The sequence below is a fragment of the Gnatocerus cornutus genome, chromosome 8 (assembly GCF_029298725.1).
Source record: "Gnatocerus cornutus isolate USDA-ARS CGAHR chromosome 8, icGnaCorn1.1, whole genome shotgun sequence".
In the NCBI taxonomy this organism is placed as follows: Eukaryota; Metazoa; Arthropoda; class Insecta; order Coleoptera; family Tenebrionidae; genus Gnatocerus; species Gnatocerus cornutus.
Genome location: NC_142240.1, coordinates 10388445 through 10400994, shown reverse-complemented (window position 1 = coordinate 10400994; position 12550 = coordinate 10388445). Strand labels below are relative to the sequence as shown.

Genomic DNA, 12550 nt, shown 5'->3' with positions numbered 1-12550 from the left:
TTCTTTGTGTACTTCCGGTAAATTAAAAAATTCGGTATCTTTGTGTCTTTTCGAGTACGTTGTTTGTTTCGCTTTCGCTGGTTCATTTCTTGTGTAATCATCTGTGCGAGTAAGAATTCTGGCGGTCGAACAGAGAAATGTTGTTATAATCTGTAAGAAAAAGCTCCCTTTCGCTGAAAAACGTTTTCGTTCGGGATAATTGGCCACGAACTGTTGCAAAACTGTGCCAGAACGTCGAGCGGGGTTAGTCCGCCCTCTGGAGGATGACAAATGCGGCGTAGACGGCGCGTGAAAAATGCCCCTCCGAGCCTAATAATTAAAGACAGAGCCAACACTCGATGTGTACTTTGCGATACGGAGCTACGCTCCCTCCGACAATATTAATTACGGATTGATATAAAATATGTTCGCAACAAGAGAACAAGATGAGCACACGTAACGTGTACACATCACAATGGAAACTACGAGAGGGAGAACTCGGAGCTTTTGTCTCCCCATCTATTCATTTTAATGAATATAAAGCTTATTTGCTGGTAGTTTGCAGTGAATGTTTCAACATATCTTAACTTTTAATTGGCTCCATGAACCCGATTCGTGTGCAAAAGTTTCATGGAGGGGTTGGAAGAGCATTAAAAATAATTACAGCCGGTGGAAAACGTGAGGCCAAATCCCAGGGATGCGTTGTTATGTGGACTGTTATTGCTAAAAGGGAGACACGTTTTTACCCGAGACAAATCTTACAAACAAAACCAGACTTTAACACTTCCACTGGGCTGCTAAGTACTTCATTGAGCAGTCCCAGGGCTGCGGTTCCGGACATGCCCGCAGAGACGGTGAGGAATTGCACCGGAATCCTCATTCCCGGAACTGACACGTCGACCCGAATTCCGGGGACCTGCTCCAGGAGGCGACACGACAAAATTCCAAGAATTACAAACAATAAATTCACCGATACACAATATTCGAAACAGGTTCAAGATTTCCGCCTCAAACTCATTAAAGAAACCTTTCTGATGCAGACACCTCCTCTATAGTTCTTTCGATGATGACGACGGTTGGCTTTGTGATGTTTCTGACACCAATCGATAGCATATCAACGTTTTCGTGGAAGTTTAATTTCACTTAATAGCGTTAGCAGTCACTTAGTCGAAAACCCATTTACTTCCATCAAAACAAAATGTAATTAGAAACCAATGTCTACAATTTGAGGACAAAATTTGATATATTCTCCACGTGTCGAGATAGTAAATCTGTATGAACGTAAGGAAATGCCGAGGGTGAGATTAACGGGGGCGTTACAAGGAAAAGCTCTTTTCGAATAATTAAAGATTGTAGTAAAAATAAAAATATGTACCAAGACAGGTAATTTAAAATGCTGAGGTCGTTATTTTTTTAACGCTAGTAGCCCGTCGCTGTTAATACTTTATGTAATGTAATAACCATAAAATACTTAAAAACAACAGGAAACGGGATATTATTTCCAGAAATAACATCCGAGAATGGACGCGCATCATAATATAGTAATACCAAATCCCAGAAGCATTAGGAAACGTCCAGATGCAGTTTAACATATTTATGTTGCGACAAAGAGGAAATGCAAGTAATTTATTGCCATGTTTTGTAAGTTTGGTTCGATTCCGGGCGTCAAAACCTCCAATCGCCCCAAATCTGCGCCACAACGCAACCGACCCTAATTAATTTATTGACCGCGATCCCCTCTAATTTTTTAAAGCAAACATTCCCTTTTTAACAATGTTTGAGTTGCTCCCTCCACTTCAAAGAAGTCGGTTAGCATTTTTCCAAGAGGTTGGGAATCGAAACGACGCGAACGGCCGATATAAAATGTTTTAGCGAATTTAAGGCCGATACCAATTTAGGTAATGAGTTGATGCCCGATCGATGGGGGTTGGAGGTGGGGTTGCTTTGTCCCAAGTGAACGACTTGTTCGCCTGCGATTATTAAATTACAACGGGACGCTTCAAAATCGGCTTCGTTTCAGGATAATTGGACACGAACTAAAGGAAGGGTATACGTGAGAAATGGTCGAGTGGCTGTTACGCCACTGTTTGCGTGATGGGGGAGAAAACGGTAATGCTTTACGAAAATAGATAAGTTAAATGTTTGTGATCGGAAAGTCATTAATCATGAAGGTTGGACAAAGGTTCTTGAGGAGTTTGCCGGAAAGTTTCGGCAAAATTTTGCGTGGGGCCAACCGACACATGGTAATTAAATATAATTAATTTAAAATCTTTCAATTGAGCAAGTGTTTTTTCGCCGCCTCCGTAATGCGGCTACCTGGCATCGCTCCCTTTTTTGTTGTTTTGCCCGTTCCCGGGAATGGAATTGAATTAGATCCAGTTTAATTTACTAACCGTAATGGTGGTAGACGCTGGGTTCCTGGGGGGCCAACCTCTGGGCTTTGCGAAACCACTGTTCGGCTTCCGCCGTTCTGCTCACCTGCAAGTAGAATACACGTTATTCACTTCCCTCAGGAAATAAAGTCTGGAACGAGAGACGCGCGCCGCCCCCAACCCCATGATTAAGTAATTAAATCGTTCGACGTTCGGAATATTTAAATCGGTAGAAACAGTGAGGACAATTTCCGGAATTAAAGCGGAAATCAAGCGTGGAATATCGCGAACACCTCAAATATTTGCATCATTAAAATTCAAATTTTGCGCGCGCGTGTTCCTTGAAAAATGGATGAGGTTTTGTTTTTCCAAGCGGGTACAAAAACGCATTATCAATTAAGTTTTATTTGTGTATCTTTGCCCGGATCCTTATCATGAATATTTAATATTTCCATCTCATAAAAGAGGTAAGATTACAAAGATACGGCAGACTAGGGAACAAGTTTACTTCGAGCACAATTTTATCACCGCGTTGGGTTAATATTCATTAAAAATACAGTGGCGGCGGCGGTTATTAAAAGATGGAACAAACTCGTCCAGATTACTCCAATCGGGCCCTACTTCAATACAAACAAAGAATTTTAAATCACCCTTTCAGACCACAATGAATAACTTACGTTTTTGGCCAGCAGCTTTCCATAAGTGATGTGTGCTGGCACATGGTCGGGTTGGGCGTTCAAAGCTGCTTGGTACCATCTCTCTGCCTCTTCATCCTGTTGGAGACGAGCGAGAGTTTCCCCCAACACGTTGAAAACGCTCTTAAACAAAAGGAAAGCATCATAAATCATCCACTTACCAACCGAGCACAAACTAACTGAGATAACGCTGCGTTAACATCATTTTTGTGGCCTCGGACGATTTTTTTCCAGGTCGTCTAATTATTACGAGAATGAAAAAAAATGTAGGAATGTGAGAAGGGATTGTTGGAAAAAAAAATGGAAATTAATGGGGGTGCAACGAGCTAATTTTGCACACTTATTCTGAAACTTTGTCGAAAATGGTGGATGCTCGTTCGTACTTGAGGTAGTAATAATATACTCCTAATATTATTACATTCTCCATTAGGAGATTAGAAATTTTAGGCTGTCGCAGTGAAATACGACCACATCGTAAACAGATTTCAGCCCACGCAAATTTTATAGAACTATATTTCATGAGGTGATGTTTATTAGACACTTCATTCGAACTACAACAACACATTGCATCGACATTCAAACTAATTTAGTTGGTAACAGTTCCAAAATAATTGTCAGTAACATAAATGTTTTTACATCCCATCAAGTTATTGCCAACATTTCCCAATAGTGTTTACTTTTTCTAATAGTTCCGGTCGGCTAATTTCAATGTAAATTTCTGCTCCATGATTCTTTACATTTCATCGTATGTTTACCATGACTAGTTAGATCCACATAATATCTAATAATTGCAATTCTAACGGAGTATAAATTTAAAATTTTGGTTAATTTAACCGCAATAATATCCGTAATGTGATTTATAAATGACGCAAAGTCAATAGATGATTATGCAAATCCCTCATATTTGCTCGAAATAATACAATCGGATGAGATAAAATGTTTGCAGCATTTGTCGTTTTTATTAGGTTATTGTGGCTGCCTTTAAACATGAATCCGACCCCAAAAACACCGAAATAACTAATAATATTGACAAAATATAATTAATAAGCTTCGATCGTGTAATAAATAAAACACAACTAATAAACATTTCATTTATAATTCATTTTCCATATTTTACTATCCCATGTCAGGCAAATCCTCCCAATCACTAAGCTTTCATATTTTACAATAAATTAGTATTCCAATGGCGCGTATCGGCAACAATGCGAAATTGTATTTTTCGTCGCCAGCATTTCAGTCCTGACTACGCTTTGTTTGATGATAAATTAAAATTTTAGCTCGAAGATGTTCTAATTTAGGTATTCACAAGGAAATTTCCGCCTCCGTGGGCTTCAATATCCGGTAATTAATTTTTAATTACGAGAAAGTATTAAATTCACATTTTAAACCTTTCTGGCTTCGATGCTATCGATCCGGGAAGATCGACTAACAAAACAAACTTTAGGGGGCCATTTTCGGGATATCGGGACACTGATTCCCGCACTAATTTCGTAACAGATCCTGGGAAGAAGGAAGGACATTTTTATTACAACGTTTTAGAGGAATGTGAAATATGAACAAGTAAAGCCAAATTAGATCGTTCCAAGTCTCGAACTTTGTCAGATTTGAGGAAGAACCGCTTAAGGATTTGTTTATGGTCTGGATCGAGCTCTGAACAATAGCGATTATCCTGAAAATCTCATTTTCCGACCTGTCTAACATTAATCTTTTTCATTATCGAACCGAACAATGCTCTTTTGATTTTGTGAAAATATTTCCGTTACTATGACATTTCCATCCGCACAAAAAGCTCCGATCGCAATCAATTAAACCCTCATAAATCCCAACTTCAAAGACAATATGGAAAAACGAAAACAAATCATCCCGAATCGTTGAAATAACATAATCCGAACAATAATACTAAATTAAAGTTATTACAGTCATCATCGTAAAATAATTCAGAATCGCGTCGCAGATGTAATTCGAACGGGAACATAATTCAGAATGAAAATTAATTACGTACTTAAACTAATTAACTGAAAACCTGATTAAAAAGTTTCAATTACGTTGTCGTAAAACGGTGGCGGTTGTGTTTTTCCAGAGAACAACACTCGTAAATTAATACGAAATTACTGAAAGTTTGCGTAAAAAATACAGACAGAGCCTCGTCACAACCAGATGGCCGATTTGGGACGTCGAAGGACATCAACCACGATTAGCTGAGAAATTATAACAGCCATTGTGGATTCTTTATGGGCAAAGTTTATAAATAAATACGGCGGAAGGGCCCTTGCGAAGCTGCAAAGACAAACTTGGGAAGTTGCAGGTCGCGCTCTGGGTTGAAACGGTTATTTGAAGGGATTAGCGGTAAATAAAATTACGGCAAGACATTTTCTAAATATCGCCAAAGCCGGCAGTAATAAGCGCAAATTTGTTGGAGGTATTAAAATGGTGGATGCGCCGGGGAAATTTTCTCAATGTTGGACCTTTTCTTATTATAGACGAAAACTGTCGTTGTTGGAAAACTAAATTTACATAATCTCTTATGTGATTAATTGGATAAAAGGAGCTAATAGGTGTCTAAATATTGCCGTCATCGAGAAAAACGTGATTGACAGTTTCGTTGAACTAGTCTATAATTAATTATGAGGCGGTCGCGGCCTTATCAGGCCAGGATGTTTCCGTCTGGAACATTTGTAGATATAATTAAACGTGAAACATGAAAGGCTTCGGTGCATTATAGATGAATGTCGAGCAACGATAATTAATTCGAACGATGAGTACTCCGATGACGTTACCGGAAGCCTTTTCATCACCGAAAGCAGCTAATAAAGGAAAGATAATAATATTTAATGCGGAGAATATTTGCGCAACAAGCAACTTTACTTCGGCGATGACAAATAAATTAAATTAAGCGAATATACACAGTATAACAAGGGAAGCAATAATGGTTATTACGTTTGTTGAGATATGAGAAGCAGTTAGAGTTGGCCGAAGGCAAGCCTGCACTTAGCGTGATTATCAGTAAGCGAGGCATTTGTCAAAGGACCCATCTGTGCGCGGACGGCGGCCAGATGTTGGTCTAAGAGATGGAAATGCGATATGACAAATTAGGGATGAAACCGATATTGATTGAGGGTCAAAACGTTTGGACATTAAAGACAGACTTACTTGAGGCGGATAGTGTTCAGGGAGAGAATATGCCGCCTCTCGGTAAGCAGCTAAAGCTCTTTGAAGACGTCCTTGTTCCGAGTACAGGGCGCCCAGTTGCAACAGGGCCGAAACTCGAGCTGTTTCGTGTTCGCGACGATCTCGAAGGCCTGTTCCATCCAAACGAGATCCTTGTCTGAGCACTGACACCGCTTCTTGACACCTGCCTGCAGATATCAACGCGGCACCCAAGTTGACGTAGGCCACTGGAACAACAAGAAGACTTAAGCACATATTTGCATAAGAACGAAGCTCAAACTTAATGAGCTTTGTTTTTGAATTACTTTGTTAGTTGTCGACACCTGTAGGTTATTTGTCCCCGTTGCGAGTTAATACCAGTTCACATTTACGAAAGGGGACGTCAGCAAATAGAGGAAGTGACGCAATATCCGCTAAATATCGTGTATACAGCGGCAGTAATCTCGACACCGCTTAATATCGTCCAGATATGAGACAGCGCTCCTTACTCACCCATAATTAATAAGTTCCCGTAATAAAGTTGACACTGGGCTCGGTTAGTTTTACTCGAGACCCTCCACCGTTGTAGTTAAATATTGATGATCACCGATGAAACAGCGCCATTAAATGAAATCTGGAGCGCGCTGTGGCTTTAATATCAACATGGCAGCCTAACGTAAACACGGCAAATCAAATACCGTCATAAATAAGCAGATATGGGCCGGAAAATACAGCATCGTAGACAGTTTAAGTTGTTTATGTGTATAGTTACACTTTATGCCGGAGATTCACAATGACGACCGCAATGCGAAGTTCTTTATGAATATGTGGCGTGTTGAGGAAGACACGGAGCAGTCTGCAAAGGAGATCAACGTGATAAATGGGGTGGAACAGACAGACGGCGGGCATCTTGTCACCAACACACAGTGGTGCACGCTAATTGGAGCGAAGAAGAAGAGACAACATTTTTCAATTCAAAGTCGCACTCTACCTTAATCACGGAGCTCCGGAATCGATACTACTTAAAACTCGTGAATCAAAGTTTTTAAGTACGACCATTTAAGTCGATTTGTGTGGTATTTAAGATCATTAAGATGCAGCCGGTCTCTATAATTCCAAGGGTTAATGAAACCTTCAACCGACGAAATTGTGCATGCGAGGGTGAGATTCTTACGTGATTTTCACTCGATTTCGTCGAATAGTGTCTCCGAAGAGTTGTAGATTCTTGTTACGGAGAATTGGGGCTGCAGACGTAGCAGATCCTAATAGGAATTTTGTTTAAAAACAAAGCGAATTTGGAAAAAACGACAAGTTTCTGCTCAATTAACTCCGTGTGCGGAGGATATGATGGAAGAAATTACGACTTGACGACTTGTTTATCTCTTATACCCTTCAGTGCACACATTTTCGTTCTGACCTACAAGTTCCTTAGTTTCGATCACTTAAGGGCTTTAATCCAGATTCTAGGAGACTACGGAGTTTAAAGTTACAATTGTTGCTAGGATTGCTGTTTAGTCCGATCGATCCGGAGTCTTGACGGATCATCGTTCTTTTCGTCTTGCAGACAACACATTGTGCATTTCCGAGACGGTCTTGGGAATATCTCCGCGAACAAAACCAAGAAATGTGTCTGTTTAAATTCGTCCTGATCGAGCGGATTCTCAATTTTTCCGTGCTAATCGTTTCGGGCTCACGCTGTTTATGGCAGCCCCCCAGACGCCGTGATAAATGGAGCCCGACGACCGGACTATAATGGACAGGTTGTCGGCTTGCGGATCGTCTGGAGATCCATTTGCAAGTGTGGTTAATTAGCGGTTGGAACGCAGCAAACAGTGTCCCCGAAGAAAAGAGATGCCGGAGTCCGGAAATACGCAAGCGAATGGCGGTAGAGTGGACCCGGAACACTATTGTGTGCCGTAATGTGCGCTCGACGCTACCAAAAAAGACGATATTCCATCCCTTTGGTCGATACAGTGCAACGTTCGGGTACTCTGATTTGTTTAAAATGTAACAAAACCCGGAGATTTACTTAAAATTCCGGCAGAGTTCGAAGTGGAGTCAAAACCGGAAAACTCCGGCGACATGCATTCATAAATTTCTCAAAACGTTGTGCTTAAAAGGTAATAAACAACTAGTGCAGAAACATCGAAAGGCCGAAACATTTCATCTTGCCATTGTACGTTTATGAAAGAACATTTCCGCTACGCGAACGTTACTTTTCCATAAAATGGCGGCTATTGCCAGGCTAATAAATGAGTAAAAATGTGGGTTCGTAGCAGTCGGAAATTTTACAAGGACATGCACTACAATTTCCACAGTTTGCGTAGCGGAGATTGTCTTTGCGGTGTGTACAACGGCGATATTTCATCGGATGCGAGCTTATCAGGAGTGTTGGCGGTAATGCAAGCAACACTCGGAGGTGACAAAACCTCAGAGCAGCGATATGGAATATTAAGCGAGCTAAGGAAGTACGCCATCTCACGTCTGCCAACTTGGAATGGGAAAAGAACGTCCTAAATAACAGTTGAGTTTGCGACGGCCCGAAGAACAACATCAAGATGCGAAACACGGACACTGACAATAGGCGCATTAATAACTTTATCGCGCTCCAGAATACTTGTCAAAAGCAGATGCTTTTTCGATCCTCAAAAGAATACAACACCCTGTAAGAATGAAAATGTCGTCACTAATTGAAACGAAATGAGCTCCGCCGCCAGCGTTGCATTTTTCCATCTTCGCTCAAAGCTGGAAGGAAAAATTTAAAGATTATGTTCCTCCGGCGTCCCGCATTACATCGGCTCTATGTCAAAGTCTTTAAAACGATTTAACCGGATCCTTTTCCAGCCTTTGCCTGGCATCCCCGTCATCTCGTCGAGAGCTGAAAGCCTTATTTGTCTTTATTCCAACAGAGTTTCAGGTCAATAAGCTCAAGGAATAATTATTTTCCATCAGAAAGTGAACATTTTTCAGCAAACACAATAAAATTCGTCTAGATGTGGAATCTTCCATCACATAATTGCCTGCAGCTGCACTGCGACTGTTGCTAAGCTCTTAGGAATGCCATCTGCAGGAAAAACTTTCCAGCTTAGTTCATAATTTAGTTGCTACAAGAAAGTGTGGCGGTGTCATTTCTGGTTGCGAGAGTTATCTTGGCGTGGAGCAATCGGTATTTTCCATCATTCTATCGGCTAAAGCCAAACAACGTCCGTCTTCCAGCGAGTCCTCAGGCCAAGTTTCGATTTTGTGTCAGAAGAGAGAGAATTGTTTCTTTCCGAGTTTGAGCGACGGGTTAATGCGTGCGTAAAGCATTATTAAATTCATAATTTAATTTGACAAAGTCCGCCGTTACAAGTAATAATTACGAAGCAAACACAAGACCGATACGTTATTTGTGATCATTTCCATAATGAAATTTTAATGTAATAACGTTAAGTTTTCATAAAGGCTGGAGTTGCTGTGCCTTGCAACGCCTTCATGAATACGTAATCTGTAGCGCGAGGATAGAACTTCTTGTAATTAACACTTCTTATGGAAATCCCGTAAAATTAAACGGGGGTCTGAACTGGAAAATATATTCGCGAAATAAAACTAATCTACATTTAGTATTTCATATTTTATTCCACGGACCCACGCGGAGAGGTCTTGAGGAATTAAAGTTGGTAAACTTCCACAAAGAATAAGCTCTCTGTGGATTCCAAACTTCTAACGCCTCGTTTCTGACTTCCCTCCACGTAATCTATTATTAATTCTCCTACAATATCAATTCATCGCGGCCAAAGTGCGCCATTGAAACACAAGCAAATAACTGTAGAAATTTCAGGAAGAGCGGATGTTAATTGACAATAATATAAACATTGACTTTTGCTCCAGAGTCTGGGTTTTTCCATAATGGCATAAACAGGCTTTTTCGGTCGGCTCCGCGCTCGAAGAAGCCATTCCAGGGATATGCCTTTATTTGTCCGGATCCGAAGACACGCACACACACATGCACACGATCCCGGAATATTGATGAACGGCATCTAAAACGTCAAATTATCCTGCAATCAGAATCCTTTGGAAATCTTTTCATATTTCCAAGGAACAAGGTTCTCTAAGTCCTTCCCCATATTCATTGCTTTTCCCCCAGTTCTCCAAGAATCGCATCTTCATTTTGCTCCTCCTGCAATAAAACTCCGCTACCGGAACGCGTTTTGCATAAAAATATGTCGAGGATGAAGAAGATATTCCCGGACTCCGGTCCAGATATGAATTGGCGTTATTAAGGAATCTGAATGTTAAATATCTCTGGCGTAGAAGGAGCAACTTTCGAGAATTGCCGCTCATTTATTGACGATTTCCTCCTTTATTACTTTGCGCATTTTAAATTCCTTTCGAATTATTTCGTCATTTTATTAATTTGCAAGCCATTATCAAGCCGCCCGGTTCAACGCACAGAATTTTATTATAACTTCCAGAGAGCTACGGACTACCGGAAATTATTTAATTATTACGCGGTATGCAAATGGACGGAAAAACTTTCCCTCTTAATTGAAGCTGCTCGAAATTTTTAAAAACGAAACATCCGACGCCCATTTTTGAATTAGATCAAATTCGACCGGCGTCATCGACTTTACGTGTCCAATTAACAGCTCGACAGCTATTTTAGATGATATATTATATACATGGAACATCGAGTCCCATTTTAAACCGATTAAAACTTTAATAATTTGCGCAAACATCCAATCTTTAGCACAAGCTAAAGCTAACACTTTTTGTTTAGAATCTTTAAGCCCAACTAAACTAAACATTTCCCAAAGTTTACATCAAACGGTTTAACAGCAAGCGTTGTGTTTGTGACTAGTCCAGTAAATGTAGCAAAGTTAGTGATCACACGCATGCGGTTTCTGTGGTTGGTTTGTAACATAACCCCGAATTTTTAGGCAATATTTGGTTACACTGGGCGCATAAAATGGACCAAATATAATCAGCCCTCTAAAATGCAGTGAAATATGAGCGAAAAAGCGAGAATGAAACGATGATTAGTTAAGACCCGGCGCATTTATCAAAGACTCAGCTGGAGGGTTGTTAACTTCTCCTCTATTGATATTAGGGGATGACTGGGCTATTCTGCAGCGTAAGCGATCTTGGGGGTTTAGTAAAGCTGCCGCTTTTTTTCTAGACATGAATAGGTAATTATCTTAACGAATTTCAGCGCCTCCACCATTTTTACATTGAGCAAGTAAACACTTTAGTGGGAATTAAAGAAACTGTTTGAAAATCTCAACTTTTCCGTATTTGAGTCTTGGGAAAGTTTTCATTCTTAATAAAACGAAATAATACAAGAATGCCCTCCCACACCCTCTTAATAATACATCCGCTCCCGCCACCCTCGCTCGTTCAAGAATAAATAAATTGAGATCGATTCTCGCCATAAAATCGAAACACTGTCGAATTTAAGCCGTCGCAGAATGACGGGTATCGTCAGAAGAAAAATGGAGCGCTGACGTCCGCAACCATCAAACATCGATTTGCATCGCAGGAAATGAAAGCGTCATTAGCCTATATGATGTATTGTGTTTATTGTCGACTTACGTGCTAGTGATGGTCGAAAATGGATGGCGCGATGGTAGCTTTCGATGGCTTCGTCCAACCGCTGCCTCGCCTGGAGCAGAATACCCCTGTAACAATATGGTGATTAGGCTTTCGACACCAACACAATGCTCGGCGATATTTTAGATTGACAATCAACGATACATCACAATGACTTGCCGTCAACGTGCGCTCATTTCACACACACAAAAGGAGAAATGGGACGGGGGCGGCACTCTTACACCTTGGGATATCGATTTGGCGAAAGTGGACAATTCGAGAATAGTCTCTAATGGACGAATATCAAACTTGCGAAATATTATTTGGTCTGTAAACACGTCTTTGTGGTTAGTACATCATGATAATGTAGTTTCTGAACTGCCCGACAATGAGCTAAACGGAATTACATACACTGCAAGGCAAAAAGGCAACTTCAACCAAACATAGAAACACATAACTTTATGGCTCTCTCTTATTTTTAAAAATAATTGGATTTCAGAATGGATTTTGCAGACAAAATGACAAAGAGCCAGTTTGCTCGTGTCCTCATCCGTCTAAACAATAAAAAAGGAAAATGCGAATTGATTAAAATTCTGCGGTACTTGTAACTCTGCTATTTTCAAATAAAATGCGAGATTTTTGCTAGAGACTTCAAATTCATGAAAAAATTCTATTTTCCTTGAGTTTTCATTTGTGTAAAAGCAAGGAGAGAGCAATTTTCTAAATATCTATTAAATTAAGAAAAATCCGATTTTTTTAAACTGATGAAAGAGCTGTGGTGTTTTGAAT

General features: G+C 40.3%; 1 protein-coding gene across 1 annotated transcript in view; it reads right to left on the bottom strand.

Annotated features, from left to right (window-relative positions):
• Tmtc2 (Transmembrane O-mannosyltransferase targeting cadherins 2) overlaps positions 1-12550 on the bottom strand; it is a 41445-nt gene that overhangs the window by 1544 nt on the left and 27351 nt on the right. Inside the window, exons 5-8 of the mRNA XM_088042940.1 lie at positions 11765-11850; positions 6197-6441; positions 3029-3169; positions 2373-2457 (exon numbers count right to left, since the gene is read on the bottom strand). Coding sequence (XP_087899066.1) covers positions 2373-2457; positions 3029-3169; positions 6197-6441; positions 11765-11850 — 557 coding nt within the window. The remainder of the gene's footprint in view (positions 1-2372; positions 2458-3028; positions 3170-6196; positions 6442-11764; positions 11851-12550) is intronic.